We start from the raw sequence: 18,667 nt of genomic DNA on the forward strand, positions 1-18,667 counted from the left end.
ACGAGTAATAATTTTTTTCTATAAATTTTAATAAAACGAATGAGTTTATATTACTATTTTTAAAGAAAAATGTCTAACAAGGATTCTAACTCTTAAAAAAAAGTAAAAATCTTTTATTTATAAAAATGTATAAAACTAAAAATGATAAATAACAATTATAATCACAACATGATTCAGCATAATTTATTTTTTATTTTTAAAATACTTATAAATGTGTTTAAAAAATTCAAATATTTTTTATTTGTTGCAACATAAAACATTAGAAGTTAGAACATACAAAATCGAGAGCGAAGATGTGATTCCTTCGCTAACGAAAAGGAAGAGAATCACGAGTTACAAGTCACGAAGCGATCATACTCAATCTGTCTATCATCTTAACTTAGTTTTTACATGCATTTGGAAAATTTTAATATTTCTTAATTAAAAAAAATTGTATATAAAATTTTAATATTCTATAATTAAAGAAAAAGAGAAAAAAGTATTAAAAATTTTTGTTGGACTATTCAATATAAAAAGATATTTTAGTCTTTTAAATTACTTCTAAAAAATATTTTTTTTTTAATTCTTTAAACTCTTTATTTTTTGTTTTTGTCATAATTTTATAATGATTTAACATCACTCAAAAAATAAAATAAATTTATATTAAAACAATAAAATTAAAACGTTTTAGTCCAAAAAAAGTTTTAATACTTTTTTTCTTTTTTTTTTAATTATAGATTATTAAAATTTTATATAATTTTAGAGTGCTAAATCACCTGTCTACCATATATTATTGGCCTAAAACTGAAAATAGAATAGATTCTAATTTTCCAGGTGAATGCAAAAACTAAGTTAAGATGATAAATAAATTGAGCATGATCGCTCGTGATACGAGAGTAGTTAAGATGATAAATAGATTGAGCATGATCGCTCGTGATACGGGAGTTCTCTCCAGTTAGCGAAGGAATCACATCTTTGCTTTCGATTTTATATGTTCTACCTTCTAATATTTTTATGTTGCAACAAAAGTAAAATATTTGTACTTTTTTAAACCGGATAAGTATTGTTTTAGTCCCTAACATTGAGGGTCAGAATCGAAACTGTCCCTGATATAATTTTTGATTTAGAATCGTTCTTAATGTTGCATTTCATTTTAAAACCATTCTTTCTAATAATTTTTTTTTCTAAATGACAAAAATACCTTTTTCTTACCATTTCATTCTTCATTCTTCATGTTCTTCTTCTTCCTGAAGAACAAATTCTTCTTTCATTAACAAAATTCAAAATTTTAAATTTTTAAATATAGTTAACAAAATCTAATTATAAAAATAAAAAATACCTAAATTCATCTTCAATTACAAAAATAAAAAATCTATAAATTTAGAAAAATAAGAAACAAGAACAAGAAATAAGAAGGACTTTGCACCATATCCAAAAGGAGTGAGTAAATGTGAAAGAAGGCAATCTTAGAACCCTTGAGTGTGGCTTCAAATGAGTGAACTTTGGAGCTAAGCTTGGTGTTGTAGGCTTCACATTGTTGATTCTATTTTGAATTACACAAATGTTTTAACCAATTTGGGCATGGTAAGAAGCTGTTTATTATCACCATTAGTGGCAAGCATCCATAGGGGGGAAGACCTGTCACTATAATCCTCCTAGCTCCTCTTTTGTTAGGGAAATAAGAAACAAGAATTAAGAACAAGAAATAAGAATAGATTAGGGAGATCCAGAACAAGAATAAAACCAACAATAAGAACAAGAACAAAAATTCAGAAATTCAGAAATCTACAAAAAAGTAACAGCAATCCAAAATTCCAGAAATAAGAACAAGAACAAAACCAACAATAAAAATTAGGAAATTAGAAATTATGATGATCAGATTCAACAACAACTAATAATCAGATTCAACAACACCAACAACTAAAACATTATTCAAATCCAGAAATAACAACATCAAATTCAACAACAAAATCAACACACAACAACGATGAAATCAGAAAGTAACAAATCAAAATCAGATTAGAAGTAGAAGCAGAAGCAAACCCAGAAAAAGCTGAAAGCAGAAGACGAAGAAGCAAAAGCAGAAGCAGATCTAGAAGCAGAAAGTAGAGGAAGAATGAAGAAGCATAAGACGAAACAGAAACAGAGGCCAAAGCAAGAAACAGAAGCGGCGAGGTGCAGCAGCGAGGCAGCGAGCAGCAGCGGCGAAGAACAGTGGCGAGAACTATAAATTACATATTTTAATAAATAAAATAATTCAATTATTTATTTATAGAAAAATCCTGAATAACTGACACGAGATTTTTTTTATACTCTTTGCACCGCAGTGTCAGAGCCCCGCTTGTGCCTTCAATTGTTCATGATTTCACGATGTGTACTGTACCGCTTGTGTCTCCAGTTGTTCACGATTTCACACTGGGTATTGTGTAAGCAACTAAGCAAACATCTAACACGTGTCTATTGGTGTTGTTCTCGTGTCATTGGCACAGGTCGTTGGAATGTTGCTCATTGTTTTTTCAGTTTTACGGTAAATTAGACGAATTTATAGTGATTTTTGTTCCAATAAATAAAAAAATATTATTTTAAAAAATAAATTATTTTAAATTTAAGAAATTATTATTTTTCTAAAAACATTCGACTTATAACTTTGTACTTTGTATATTTCTATCTACTCTGCAAACGATAACAATGATTGCCATTGTCAATCTTCTAATGTTTCTTCTCACCTAATCTGATATTTATCTGCAAACGATAATAATGATTGTCATTGTCAATCTTCCAATATTTCTTCTCACCTAATCTGATATTTATGAAGATATCTAGTGTAGTTCATCGGGAATACAACAAATTCACCATAAATCAAAAAACAAAAACGCATTTAAGAAATTAAAATTAAAATATTTTTTTAGACTAAAATTAACTATGATAAAATATAATAAAAATATCTAAAATATTTAATTGTAATGTAGAATAAAAATAATAAAAAAATAACAAATAGTAGTAATAAAAAAATAAAATGCTATTTTAAATTTGAGAAAATTTCTTTGAATATAATATTTGTTGTGCTACTTAAAACATGCCCTTCTTTGTTGTGAATAAGAATTTTCAACCCCTTCTTACTTCGAACACGAGATATAGCAACATAAAGTTGTCCGTGACTAAACACGGGTTTAGGAAGATACACTTCAACATTGCTAAGAGATTGTCCTTGACTTTTATTGATGGTCATGGCATATGAGACAACAATAGAAAATTGTCTCCTATCCAATTTAAAAGGCCACGGTGATTGAGAAGGAGACATGCACATGCGTGGGATTAAGACCTTTTTGCCAAGATAGCTTCCAACTAATACTTCTGCTTCTATAACATGATTAGATAACCTTATTATAATTAGCCTGGTGCCATTACATAAACTTGCAAATCGGTCTAGATTTCTTAAAAGCATTATAGAAATTCCAACCTTCAACTTCAAAGCATGATGAGGTAATCCTGAACATTGGAGGCTATTTAAAAATTCTGGAGTAAGTGTTTCAGTAGCATATTGTCTGCTTCCATAAGATTTGTCAACACTATCTGAACTCAAGTAAATTTTTTCATCTCCTGAAATTTTCATGATAATATATTGATTTACCTTCTCAACGACATCAAGCGTAGAACAAAGAATTGCTCGTGATTGCAACCAATTAGAATTCAAGTGATTTTCAAGAAGATTTGGATATATACAATCCACAATAGAACTAACAGGATCTTCAAAATTTGATATGAGCAACTCAGTAGGAATCATAATCTCAGAGATGCCATCATTAGGTCCACCTATATTACCATCTCCAACATTTAAGATCCATTGTGAAAACAAAGCCAATTCATCATTATTAGCATGTGAAGATTCATCTAATCTCATATTTTTTGTAAGTCTCAAAACACTACAATAGTCCCATATGTAAGAGGAACATATGCTTGCATTAACAATTTCTGTCCTGCCACCTCCAGGAATAACAGGAAGAATTTGTCTAAAATCTCCACCAAAAACCACTACCTTTCCACCAAAAGGCAAATTAGCATTATTATTATTTGTAGATGACATAATGTCTCTTAAACTTTTATCAACTGCCTCAACACTATATCTGTGAACCATAGATGCTTCATCCCATAAGATAAGCTTTGTTTGCTTTAACAACTCAGCTAGTTCACTATTTTGTTTAATATTACATACAGAATCCTCATGCACCATTAATGGTATAGCAAACCTAGAATGAGCTGTTCTACCTCCAGGTAGTAGCAAAGCAGCAATTCCACTCAATGCAACAGTAAGAACAATCATTCCTTGTGACCTTAAAAAAGAAGTCAAAACTATCCAGAGATAAGTCTTACATGTTCCTCTATGGCCATATACAAAGAATACTCCACCATTTTCTTTAGAAACTACTTCCACAATTTTCTCAAAAACACCTTGTTGTTCTTGTGTTAAGGATGAGAATAATGTCTGAAATTCATTTTTCAAATTGTTCTTGTCATAGTTTAGCTCCTTATAAATTAAACCATTTTGAAATTTCAGCCTCACAAAACATTTTGGAAAAGGCATATGAGGATATTCCTTTAAGCTTTTCCTATTATCTTGCAATATCATCTCAATTTCATATAAGCATCTTGTTTTTAGCTGATCATCAGTTAAAGATAAATCTGCAAACAAAAAGAAAAAGCAATATAAGAACAAATAAAATAGTTATAGTAAGAAACATAATATGAATCATTAAAAAATAAATTTTTATTAGAATCAAAGGAGAACCTGAATTTTTAGACAATTTTCTTTCATTATACAAAATATCATCAGATAGAAGTCTCCAAGTTTCTTCCTAAACATGTTCTGATCTGCTCACACTATTTGACATCAACATCACAGTGAAAAGCTTCCTTAGATAATCACCTAAACCCCAACATGAAGCTACTTTGATAGCTTCAATATATTCTCTATCATCATTAAGTAATCCCAAAGCAAAGCAAGCATCTCTAAAGCTATTGTGAATAACACCATTTGCACTTTTGATTTGGTCATAGTTGGTAGGACCTCGAACAAAATTCAACATCATTCGTAAATAAAATAACTCTCCACATGTTGGAGGTACATAATAAAGCCTTCCAATAGTATAGCCACACTTTCTTCTTGACCAGATTTTTTCTTTTTTATTATAAACAAAGAATCTTGGAAATTCAGAATATGTCAACTCTTTAGCCTCCGAGTAATTGTTATTAGCATCCATCCATGCAGTAAACATTGATTGATCAATCCCGGGTTTTGACAGAATATCATCAATATCTTCACCATCTTCATATAGAATTGGATTCCGACTAGGCAAATGAAAGCTCAATCTCTGTAGAGCAGGTTCTCTAGAATGAATAGGGTATGCAAATATTCTCCAAACAGCTTCACATGGGGATATATATCTACAATCAAGATAGTTTTTTGTTTCATCAATAACTTTATTTGAGCATTCACTATCATCAGCATTATCTAAAATAGCAGTGACGCGATCGTAACCCTTGTTTATATATTTGAAGAGATACTTAATTGCTCTGCTCTGATTACACCACTCAACATTCATGTGTGCTTGATATTTCATTAGCAAAGAAGGATTATAAGGAACAACATAGCGATTATCTAGAGCCACATTTCCTTTTTCAGCATAACAACCAGTCTTTCTTCTTCTATATATTGGATACCCTTCAGCATCAATAGTTGTTAAATCAGCAAAAGACTTGGGATAGAACTTTGAACAACGACCTTCTTTCATGCATGATGAAAATATATTTACAGAACCGCATGGACCATGAAGCATAAAATTTTTTACAGCCTTGTACAACTCTGGATGCTCAAATTGATTAGGAATCTCAGCACAAATTACTTTATCTATATCTTTTGGATCTGGAAATTTGCTTAAAGAATCCAATAATATCAAAATATGAGCATATGGTAGACCTCGTTTCTGAAATTCAATTGTATGAACATCTGCACATAAATCATAATATAGTACATATTAGCAACTATAGATATACTTGATGTTCTTAAAATAGTATATACTTTTTTTTAATGTACACCTTACCAGCAACAACTTTACCAAAGAATCTTTCCTTTTTCAAATATTTAATTAGCATATCAAGCTTTATTTTGAACATTCGACAAACAATGTCAGGACGGTCAACTGGTTTGAGATGTAAAGGGTCTAAGAGTCGCTTGATTTCTGGCCATTCTGAATTACATGTGAAAGTGATGAACAAATCTGGATAATCCAACATGGCCACAAATTGCAACACAATCATGGTATAAGCCATCCATATAACGCCTACCTCCTATAAAACTTGATGGCAAAACTATTCTTTTTCCTACACTTGAGCCACTTGTTTGACCTGTAGATTTAGCATTTTTCAAACTCTTGTAATCATCAGCTCTAAGTTCCTTTTGATGAATCCTAAAATATAAAAAACGTTCTGACTCAATCATAGTGTAAGCATCCACTACAAATTGCTGAAAAAGTTTTTCAGAAACCAGTATTGTTGGAGCTTCTGTTTTCCTGGTTTGAAGCCTAAATGCAAAAAATTGTCGCATGGTCAATTTGCTCCTCTTGTTAGGTTTCAAACTCCCGATGATTTTATGTTGAATATCAATTCTGTAGCCATCTTCTCCATATGGAAAAAGAAGTGGATATTGTAAACCAAGATAAGCAACATGAATCTCATTTATACGCTTTAAGCGACCATCTTGCCTTTCTAAGATTATATCTTTAGTTGATGAAAGAGAATCAATATCACCAACAACTAAAGCTGCCACTTCAGAAACATCAGGCAAATTATAAAGTCTTCTATCTTTTTCCCTTGAACTTAAAAGCTTCAACCTTACATGTTCTGTATTAGAACCTGCAAATCTTTCTTTCGCCATTCTAAATGATTTTGCCAAAGTATTATTCTCATCTAACATCTTTTGTAACTTGCCAACAATCTCAGAGTCAATAGCATATTCAGAATCATTTGACCTACAACATCAATAAAAAAGAAGTAAAAAAAAATAAGAACTTCTATAGCTAAACAAAATGATATAGAAAATAGACAGAAAATATAAATGGAAAAAACAACATATTAGTAATCGAGTTTAGATAAAGCAAATTACCTAAATGGTGCTATCCTATTGTTTACTTCGTTTTCTGTGTCATAGATATACAACCGAGCAAACTTAGGTTTTTCACCGGGCATAGGCATTAAACTACCAATATAATGAACATTTTCTCCACTAATCTTGTAGACCGTTGGAGCACGTCTATGGCCTTTGTTTATAGATGAGTCCACCTTTCCAGCAGAAGAAGTAAATGCAAACATTTGATTATATGCTCTGATATTATTTTGAAAATTCTTGTAATGCTTTGAACCATAGTCATAAAGTAACTCTTTTAGAACTTCAGGAGGCTCTGTTAGAAAAGGCAATTGCACTTTTCCTAAACTGCAGCATAGACTAAACTCTGGAATGATATAATTTCTATTTTTTCGATTTCTTTCATCATACCACATTAAAGCACCACACTTTTGACAAATTGAAATTGGATCACCAAAATCAAAATAATCTGCATTATATGACAAAATTTTTTCTTTAGAATATACAATACAAAAGGAAAAGAATATTTATAGGTAAAAAGTAACATTTTACCTCCATATGTGAACTGAAAGTTATTTTCTTGGTGACCATTACCTGTATCATATCAAATATAATATTTCTCAACTAAATAAATTTAACTTCAAAATGAAATAAATGTAAAAGTAATTGACAAAATAAATATACGTGAAACAATATAATAAAAACATAGCATAATAGTACCTTCTTGAAAATCAGTGTTACTCGTATAAACCAATGCTCAGAGAGTAAAATTTTTGAGAAGCTGCTTGCATATAAAATATAAAAGTTAAACACTAAACTAACTCAAAGAATGGGTAACAGTACTAATAGCATAAAAAAATTAATTTCTCATAGCAAACTCACTAGAAATATCATCATAGTTGAAATCATAATCAACTCTAACAGAAACTAATCAATCTTCTAAAATATCAAATTCAGAATCTTGAGAAAATAACTTCATCCCACTGATCACATGTCGTCCAGAAGATAAATGACAACTTGGATGTGTCATAGATTTCTTTGTATTTGAATAATCTTGACCACCAGCTACTCCATATTGAAATGCATTTGGATTAAAAAATATTTGTGTAAAGGACTCTAGTCTTTCAAGTTCATCAGTCAACATATGTGCTAGTAGGTATGAAGTACTTGCAACAAACTCTCTATCCTTGCAGCTTTTTTTTGAATTTTCACCAATACCAATGAAAATCTTTTTCTTTTTTGACTATCTATTAGTGATTTCAGCTAACACTTTTCTTTTTTCTAAATTTTTCATATTCCTTTCATCAATTTGAGAGTCACCAGTTATTTTTTGTCGCCCTCTTTTCAGCAGTAATATTGATTTTCTTCTTAATCTAGCCTTTCTGCACTCATCTTTAGTAGAATTCATTTTTTTCTTTCTAATAATAACTGCAAAAATTACAACAGAATAAACTAATAAGCTCTAATATTAAATACTAAGTCATAATATAATAATTTAAAATAGAAAGCAATTTAAATTAAAGATGTCTAATAAAATTTATACAAACTAATGAATAAGTATTACTTAGATATGTATAAACAACTTATGTATAAATTCAAGTTAAATGCCTTATGTGATTGAAATAAGAATGATAGCATGTATAATAGATTGAAATGAGGTTCATGTGATAATTAAAGTTTCAATTTATATCGGGTAATGCAATACACCACAATAATTAGGTCCACATAAAGTTCAATCTGAATTAATATATTATAGTATGCTTATAAGAATATAAAATTAAAAGAACATCTCCAATCCATTATAGGAAAGTTTTTGTTGAGTAATCATGTTTGGTCTTCCAGCAAATTCACGATCATATTTTTTCAATGCTTCTTTGGCCAGGATGAAATAATAATTGCTGGCCTTAGACCTAATTGAATGGAGAATATAGGGCCATATTTCTTTGAGAATTGGAATAGCTGAAGATGAAGGGAAGAAGTATCTAATTGGTGAAGATTTCCAATTATTTGAAGGCCTCTAGGACCTGGTGGAAAGACTTTCTTCTTGTTAAGTGTTCTTTGTTTTTGAAAGAAGAAGAAAAATAAGGACAGTGGAAGAATAAGGAATAGAAAAGAATGCTATAAAAAATCAGCAACTAAGTTTAGGCCTAGAAATTCATCAAATATGTAATGTGCAAGGAAGCAATGCTATAAAAAAATCAGCAACTAAATTTAGGCTAGCAATTCATCAAACATGTATTGTGCAAGAAAAAGGAAGTGATGCAATTCACTGATTTTTAGGTTTTGCTACCTAATATTTATAATACAAAGCAATTAATCAAACATGTAATGTGCAAGGAAGCAATGCTATAAAAAAAATCAGCAACTAAGTTTAGGCCTAGCAATATATCAAACATGTATTGTGCAAGAGAAAGGAAGTGATGCAATTCACTGATTATTAAGTTCGGCTACCTAATATTTATAATACAAAGCAATTCATCAAACATGTAATGTGCAAGGAAGCAATGCTTCAAAAAAACCAGCAACTAAGTTTAGGCATAGCAATTCAGCAAACATGTAATGTGCAAGAAAAAGGAAGTAAAGTAATTCACCGATTATTAAGTTCAAATTCATCAAACATGTATTATGCAGTGAAAGAAAGTAAAGCGATTAACCAATCTCTTGCTTGAATATAAGCAGAGTTATGAACAAACCCACTCTCCAATCATATTAGGATCAAGGTAAGAGTAGAAAGGATTACACAGTTGCTCACATGAAACTGAAGTAGCTGATGCAGTGGTAAGGTGGTGAATTGAATCGTCGACAGTGCTAGAGAGCAGATGATTGAGCAACTCAGTTGGTGGTAGAGGGCGTCGTTGCAATGGAAATGGAAGAAGAAGACCCACTGAAGTGACTCGTGAGGCAGCGTTCTGTGAAGGTTGCGGAAGCTGTTGGAGACCAAAGTTCAGGCGGAACAGGGCATAGGAACTTTAAAAGTAAAAGGGTTAAAATTGGAAGAAATCTCAATCAGCAATTGGGGATTGTAATGTGAGTAAAGAAGCGGGAAACATTTCTCAGGAAATTTGCAGTTAGACTAAAAAAAGTGGAAAACATTTCTTATTTAGGTATAATGAAAAGATGCCATGTGGCAATTTTTGGCTTCAAAATTAGATATATATAATGGATTTCTCTTACTTTTATTATTTCGTTCAAATTAACTATTTAAGTTTAAATTGCACTAATTTGATAAGCGTTCATTAAAATTCCAACATACAATTTTTGTTCTCTTTTTCGGTTTTTCCGTTAAGATTATTAGGAAAATTATCATTTTTCTTCTAAATTTAATAAAAAAAATGAATTTTTAGTTTTTTACGATAAAAAATTCTACTTTTATTTCGTAATAGTTTGCAACATCCTTAGTTATTTAGTTATAGGATTCTAATATCTTTTATATGTTATTTCATTCGAAATAAGTCTAAAAAGTATATATATATATATACCACACAATTTATAAGAATCTCCCCTAGTTGATTTTATGTCACTTATCAAGTCTAGTTTCAAAACTTAAAATTTGTGAGAATTGGTTTTCAAACTTAATTTAATTAATCAACTTTTTCAAGAAGTTAAAAGAATTCAAGTCAGAGAAGAATTGTTTTGATGAATCCATATTTTACGATAATTTTTTGTTAGAATTTAGTGGATTTCATCATATAAACCTACACTTATTCCATTAAATAGCATGCTTTTGAGCTTTCTTCCTAAATTATGCTTGATTATGAAAACATGCTCTTTTGTGCCAAATTTAACCTAATTTTATTCCCTTTGCTCCATTCGATACGTTGATGTTGTTTGTGAATGATTTCAGATGTATAAAGTAGGAATGACTTAGTGAGAATGGAAGAAGAGTATGCAAGGAGGAGGAAGCATGAAGGAACAAAGGAGAAGAGCAGAGCGTTGTGTGCGTGCGCACAGCCTCTTGTGCGTGCGCACAGCCTCTTGTGCGTTCGCACAGGTAGCAAATCAGAGACAAGTGTGCGAGCGCACAGCATCTGGCGTATCGCACAAGCATCCTATGTATCGCGAAGTGTGCGTGCGCACAACCCCTTGTGCGTGCACAACCTGTGCAAACATAGAGAAAACTTAGCATATCATTAAGGTAGTTTTTAGAATAGAGTAGGAGGCTTTAGTTTTGTTTTTTTTTCTCTAAGTTTTCTCTCATCACCATTAGGGTTTATATTAGGGTTTTACATTTCAAGTGCCATTTCCATTTTTGATCTTGGTTTGTGCTAGCCTCTATTGTAAGTATCTCTTAATTACTACTCTTTTTAGTTACAATTTTGATACTCTTTCTTGTAATTAAAGTTAGTGTTAATATATATACTTTTTGTAATTTTGATTTCTTATTGATGATTTTGATGATTGATGATTGTTATATGTTTGGTTGAGTTGCTATTGTTTATTTTGATCATTTGTTGCTCATAGTTTCAAGCATTTTCTCAATTTTACCATGATTTGTGTTTTTGCCCACCAAGTGTTTGTAGAAATGTCAATTTTGATTATGGGCTAAATTTCCACCTCTTGACTTGGGGAAAATGAGCAATTGGGTTCCTAGAGTTGGAATGTCCAATATTTAGTGATAATTCTTGGATTGTTAATTGTTCTTGTTTCCACTAAAGCTAAGTTGTTGCTAAGGCAATTAGCAAGTGAGTTAGGATTTGTGGATTAAGAACAACTATGCTCCTTAACCTACTCTCCGATGTGAGGGTTAACTAAGTGAGATTAATCCATTACAATTGTCATAGTTGTGGTTCCAATAAGCAAAGGATCCCTAACTCATCCCAAGCCAAGACTACATATGTTTTGAATCACACACACACATACATACATCAATCACTTTTATAGCTTACTTGTCTATATTACATAGTTAGTTCTTTAATTCCTTCATTAGTTCATTACTTGTAATTTTGAATGTTCTTTTATTCCTTTAATTGTTTATCTCTTCATTGAAAATCTTGTTGCCTTCACAACCGAAATTGCACACTCATTGATCACTAGTCCTTGGGAGACGACCCAGGAATTAAAACTCCTGAAATTGTATTTGTTTTGATTGTGACAACCTATGGAATTCAAACTTTGGTGTTGGTCGATTTTTGGGTTGGGACCATACTCGCAACGCTAATTCCCTTATTTTATTTTGAGAAAAATTCCTAACCCGCTTTGGGCTTCCACCATGTTTCCCAACACATTCAAACTCTTTAGGATGAAGAGTGAAAACCTATTCTTGAAAAGATATCAATGCATAAATCAAAGGTAGAAAAAGCTAGTATATTAATCTATGGAATCAACAGAGCTCCTAACCTTAACCAAGGAGAATTAGTTGCTCATGTTCTTCAGAGAAATCTTTGAGAAAAAATAAAACAGCCCGAAGGAGAGAAGATCCTCCAAAATGTCTAACTCCCCTCCTTCAAATCTAACCCTAATGAAATTCAAATTTAAAACTTAAACAAAATCAAAATTAAAATAAATCAAATCTAACTAATTAATGATTACCTCCAGGAAAGCTTTCAATCTTATCTTCTTGCAAATCCTTATTAAATGTTATGATTAGCGGGATTTTAAGTTGAGCTTTGAATTAACCAAGTGAATAATGAAAAATTGGAGGTCTTGTGGCAAGATTTAAGGCCCTGGGAAGCGTCCATAACCCAACATTGTACACGAAAGATTCACGTGCAACGTGAAGCCAATTCCTGATTCAAATTGTTTCTTGGATAGCCCACATTGCATGTTGATAATCCGCTATTTTACGGTTTATTTTGTATTGAATTGAATAGATTTTATCCATCATTTTCACACCTATGCATATAAATTGCATGTTTTACATTTTCCTTCCTAATTTTGTGTTATGACTGAAAATGTGCTTCTTTGGCCTTAAATTACTAATTTTTAATCCTTCTTATTACCATTCAATGACGTGATATGTGTGTTAAGTATTTTTAGGTTTTATAGGGCAGGAATGGCTTAGAGGATGGAAAGGAAGCATGCAAAAATGGAAGGAACACAAGAAATTGAGGATTTCAGAAGCGGGTATCGACGCGCACGCATGGACGATGCGTACGCGTGACCAGGGACTTGTTCAGCGATGCGTACACGTGACCAAGGATTTGTTCAGTGATGAGCGGATAATTTATACCCTTTTTGGCATTATTTTTACATAGTTTTTAGTATGTTTTATTTACTTTTTATTATATTTTTATTAGTTTTTATTCAAAAATCACATTTCTAGACTTTACTATGAGTTTGTGTATTTTTCTATGATTTTAGTTATTTTCTGGCTGAAATTCAGGGACTTGAGCAAAAATCTGATTCAGAGGCTGAAAAAGGACTTCAGATGCTGTTGGATTCTGACCTCCCTGCACTCAAAGTGAATTTTCTGGAGCTACAGATACCCAATTGACGCTCTCTTAATTACATTGGAATGTAGACATAATGGGCTTTCCAGAAATATATAATAGTCCAAACTTTGCCCGAGATTTGATGGCCCAAACTGGCGTTCAAAGTCAGCCTAAAACATCTTGGCGTAAAATGCCCAAACTGGCACCAGAATTGGAGTTAAACGCACAAACTGGCACCAAAGCTGGCGTTTAACTCCAGGAACAGCCTAAGCACGAAAAAGCTTCAATGCTCAGCCTAAGCACACACCAAGTGGGCCCCAGAAGTGGATTTCTGCACTATCTGCACTTAGTTATTCATTTTTTGTAACCCTAGGTTACTAGTTTAGTATAAAAACTACTTTTACAGATTTATTTTACAGTTTTTATCTCTGGACATTTAGTCCTTAGACGTTTGGCATGGAGGCTGGCCTCACGGCCATGCCTAGACCTTTTTCACTTATGTATTTTCTACGAGGGAGTTTCTACACCCCATAAATTAAGGTGTGGAGCTCTACTGTTCTTCATGAATTAATACAAGTACTATTGTTTTTTTATTCAATTCACGCCTACTTCTTCTCCAAGATATACTCTCGTACTTAATTCAGTTAAGTCAGAATGAAGGGGTGACCCGTGACAATCACTGAATCTTCGTTACTCGCTTAGCCAAGGTCGCATGCCTGACAACCACAAAGCGATCTATATGATGTTCAATGTAGTCATTGGACGACAGCTGGAGTATTCTCTATTGGATATCTAATACACGGACCGAATCCGTGAGATTAGTATCTTCGTGGTATAGGCTAGAACAATTGGAAGCATTCCTGGGATCCGGAAAGTCTAAACCTTGTCTGTGGTATTCCGAGTAGGATCTGGGAAGGGATGACTGTGACGAGCTTCAAACCTGCGAATGTTGGGCGCAGTGACAGTGTGCAAAAGGACAATGGTCCTATTCCGACGCTAGCGGGAACCGACAGATGATTAGCCGTGCGGTGACAGCGCATATGGATTTGTTTTCATCCGAAAGGATCATACAGCTTGCCATGGAAGGATGTAACGCATGGTTAGAAGAAGGCAATAGGAAAGCAGAGGTTTTGAAGCAACAAAGCATCTTCAGACGCTTATCTGAAATTCCCACCAATGAATTACATAAGTAACCCTGTCTTATTTTATATTTTATTTATATTTTAATTATCAAAACCTCATAACCATTTGAATCTGCCTGACTGAGATTTACAAGGATGACCATAGCTTGCTTCAAGCCGACAATCTCCGTGGGATCGACCCTTACTCACATAAGGTATTACTTGGATGACCCAGTGCACTTGCTGGTTAGTTACGCAGAATTGTAGAGAAGTGTTGAGATCACGTTACGCGCACCAAGTTTTGAGCACCATTTAAATAATAACAACAATTCGCGTACCAAGTTTTTGGCGCCGTTTCCGGGGATTGTTCGAGTTTGGACAACTGACGGTTCATCTTGTTGCTCAGATTAGGTAATTTTATTTTATTTTTAAGCTTTTTATTTTCGAAAAATTCAAAAAAATTCTATATTTTTATATTTTGTTCTTCAGAATTTTTAAGAATGAATTCTAGAGTTTCATCATGATCTGTTGAAGCCTGGCTGGCTGTCAAGCCATGTCTAATTTTTTAGACCGAGGCTTCCACTTATCATTCCACTTATCATTGCAGCAGCCTTTTGATTCCCATCAATTTGGCTATTGTACGTAATGCTCTGCTGAAGCTTGGCTGGCCATTGACCATGTCTAATCTTTTGGACCGAAGCTTTCACATAAAGCTTGGCTGGCTATTTAGCCATGTATAATTTTTTGGACCGAAGCTTTAGACTAACATTGCATGATTCCTGGAATTCCTATTAAAAATTTTGAATTTATTTATTCTCTTTTTCCAAATTAATTTTCGAAAAAAATTACAAAAAAAATTAATAAAATCATAAAACCAAAAATATTTTATGTTTCTTATTTGAGTCTAGTGTCAAATTTTAAGTTTAGTGTCAATTGCATGTTTTAATTTTTCTAAAAAATTTTCGAAATTCCATGCATTGAGTTGTGTTCTTCATAATCTTCAAGTTGTTCTTGATGATTTTCTTTATCTGATCTTTGCATTTTCTTGTTTGGTGTCTTTTCTTATTTTTCATATGCATTCTTGAATTATTAGTGTCTATAGAATAAAAATTTTTAAGTTTGGTGTCTTGCATGTTTTTCTTTTCTTAAAAATTTTCAAAAATATGTTCTTGGTGTTCATCTTGACATTCAAAGTGTTCTTGGTATTCATCTTGACATTCAAAGTGTTCTTACATGCATTTTTGTTTTGATCTTAATTTCATATGTTTTGTGTTATTTTGGTGTTTTTCTCTTTCTTCATTAAAATTCAAAAATAAAAAATAATATCTTTCCCTTTTTTTTCTCATAATTTTCAAAATTTTGGATTAACTTAGTCAAAAATTTTAAAAACTTAGTTGTTTCTTGTTAGTCAAGTCAAAATTTCAATTTAAAAATTCTATCTTTTTCAAAACTTTTTCTTATATCAAATTTTTTTCATTTTTTTTATATTTTTGAAAACTTTAAAAATTTGATTTTCAAAATCTTTTTCTTATTGTTATGTCATATTTTCGAATTCATTACTAACAATTAATGTTTTGATTCAAAAATTTTCAAGTTGTTACTTGCCTATTAAGAAAAGATCAATCTCTAAATTCTAAAATCATATCTCTTAGTTTCTTATTAGTCAAGTAATCAACTTTAATTTCAAAAATAAAATCTTTTTAATTTCCTTTTCAAATCTTTTTCAAAATATATTTCAATCATATATTTTTCAAAATCAATTTCAAAATCTTTTCTAACTTCTTATCTTTTCAAGATTGATTTTCAAATCTTTTTCAATTAACTACTTGACTTTTTGTTTGATTTTAAAAGTTTTCTATTTCAATTATATCTTTTTCAAAATCACCGAACTACTTTTCTCTCTTCAATTTTCAAAAATAACTAACCACTTTTTGAAAAAATTTTTAATTAATTAATTTATTTAGTCTTCAAATTTTATTTTATTTTATTTCTTCTCTTAAATTTTGAATACTAACTAATAATTAAAAGGGTAAAGTACTATATTGGTCCTTAGGTTTGGGCGTAATTCTATTTTGGTCCTTAAGGTTTAAAGTGTTCTATTTAAATCCAAAAAAGTTTCATTTAGCATCAATTTAGTCCCACAGTGAGGTCAAAATTAAATAATTAACAAAATGTCCTACATAACAACAATTCAAGAACAAAATCGATAATCTGGAGAACAAGTACATGCTCCAGAGGTACAAAATCAACCATTGATGCATCAATACATTTATTTATCATTTTCTTTAGTTTTGTAGAAAATATTTTATTTATATTATAAAAAAATAATAAATAAATGTATTGATGTATCAATGATTGATTTTATGCCTCTGGAGCTTGTACTTATTCTCCAAATTATCGATTTTGTTCTTGAACTGTTGTTATGTATGACATTTTGTTAATTATTTAATTTTGATCTCACTGTGGAACTAAATTGATGCTAAATGAAACTTTTTTGGATTCAAATAGAACACTTTAAACCTTAAGGACCAAAACAGAATTACGCCAAAACCTAGGGGACCAATTTAGTACTTTACCCTAATTAAAATAAAAACAAAAATATTTTCCTTTTATTTTAATTTAAAATTCAAATTCTCCTCTCTCTCATCTCTTTCTATTTATTTATTTATTTACTAACACTTCTCTTCTTCTTACAATTCGAACCCTCTCTCCCTCTCTGTGTTCGAATTTTTCATCTTCTCTATTCTTCATTCTACTCTTCTATTCTTCTACTCACATAAAGGAATCTCTATACTGTGACATAGAGGATTCCTATTCTTTTCTGTTCTCTTCTTTTTCATATGAGCAGGAGCAAGGATAAGAACATTCTTGTTGAAGCTGATCCGGAACCTGAAAGGACTCTAAAGAGGAAGATAAGAGAAGCTAAGGCACAACATAAGAGAAGCTGATCCGGAACCTGACAGAATTTTTCAAAAAAGAAGAAGAGATGGCCAAACCCAATAACAATGGTGGAGATGCAAGGAAGATGCTTGGTGACTTTATTGCACCCTCTTCTGACTTCTGTGGAAGGAGCATCTCAATTCCTGCAATTAGAGCAAACAACTTTGAGCTTAAGCCTCAATTAGTTTCTCTGATGCAGCAGAATTGCAAGTTTCATGGACTTCCATTGGAAGATCCTCATCAGTTCTTAGCTGAATTCTTGCAAATCTGTGACACTGTTAAGACCAATGAGGTTAATCCCGAGGTCTATAGACTTATGCTTTTTCCCTTTGCTGTAAGAGACAGAGCTAGGACATGGTTGGACTCACAACCTAAAGATAGCCTGAACTCTTGGGAAAAGTTAGTCAATGCTTTCTTAGCCAAATTTTTTCCACCTCAAAAGTTGAGTAAGCTTAGAGTGGAAGTCCAAACCTTCAGACAGAAGGAAGGTGAATCCCTCTATGAAGCTTGGGAAAGATACAAGCAATTGATCAGAAGGTGTCTTTCTGACATATTTTCAGAATGGAGCATTATATGTATATTCTATGATGGTCTGTCTGAATTGTCCAAGATGTCATTGGACCACTCCGCTGGAGGATCTCTTCATCTAAAGAAGACGCCTGCAGAAGCCCAGGAACTCATTGAAATTGTTGCAAATAACCAGTTCATGTATACTTCTGAAAGAAATCCTGTAAATAATGGGATAACTCAGAAGAAAGGAGTTCTGGAGATTGATACTCTGAATGCCATATTGGCTCAGAACAAAATATTGACTCAGCAAGTCAATATGATTTCTCAGAGTCTGTCTGGAATGCAAGCTGCAACAGGCAGTACTAAGGAAGCTTTCTCTGAAGGAGAAGCTTATGACCCTGAGAATCGTGCAATGGAAAAGGTGAATTACATGGGAGAATCCTATGGAAACACCTATAATCCTTCATGGAGGAATCTTCCAAATTTCTCATGGAAGGATCAACAGAAGCCTAATCAAGGCTTCAATAATATAATGGTGGAAGAAACAGGTTTGGCAATAGCAAACCTTTTCCATCATCTTCTCAGCAACAGACAGAGAATTCTAAGCA

General features: G+C 31.9%; 1 protein-coding gene across 1 annotated transcript; it reads right to left on the minus strand.

Annotated features, from left to right (window-relative positions):
* On the minus strand, positions 1,908-7,657 carry LOC107646964. Its single transcript, XM_016351105.2, has 6 exons — positions 7,139-7,657; positions 6,382-7,004; positions 6,078-6,254; positions 4,859-5,983; positions 3,100-4,659; positions 1,908-2,203 (listed from the first exon to the last, which is right to left on the minus strand). Exons 1-6 carry the CDS (start codon positions 7,531-7,533, stop codon positions 1,908-1,910), a joined length of 4,176 nt encoding a protein of 1,391 aa, XP_016206591.2. The 5' UTR covers positions 7,534-7,657.

This window comes from Arachis ipaensis, chromosome B06 (genome assembly GCF_000816755.2).
Source record: "Arachis ipaensis cultivar K30076 chromosome B06, Araip1.1, whole genome shotgun sequence".
Classification (NCBI taxonomy): Eukaryota; Viridiplantae; Streptophyta; class Magnoliopsida; order Fabales; family Fabaceae; genus Arachis; species Arachis ipaensis.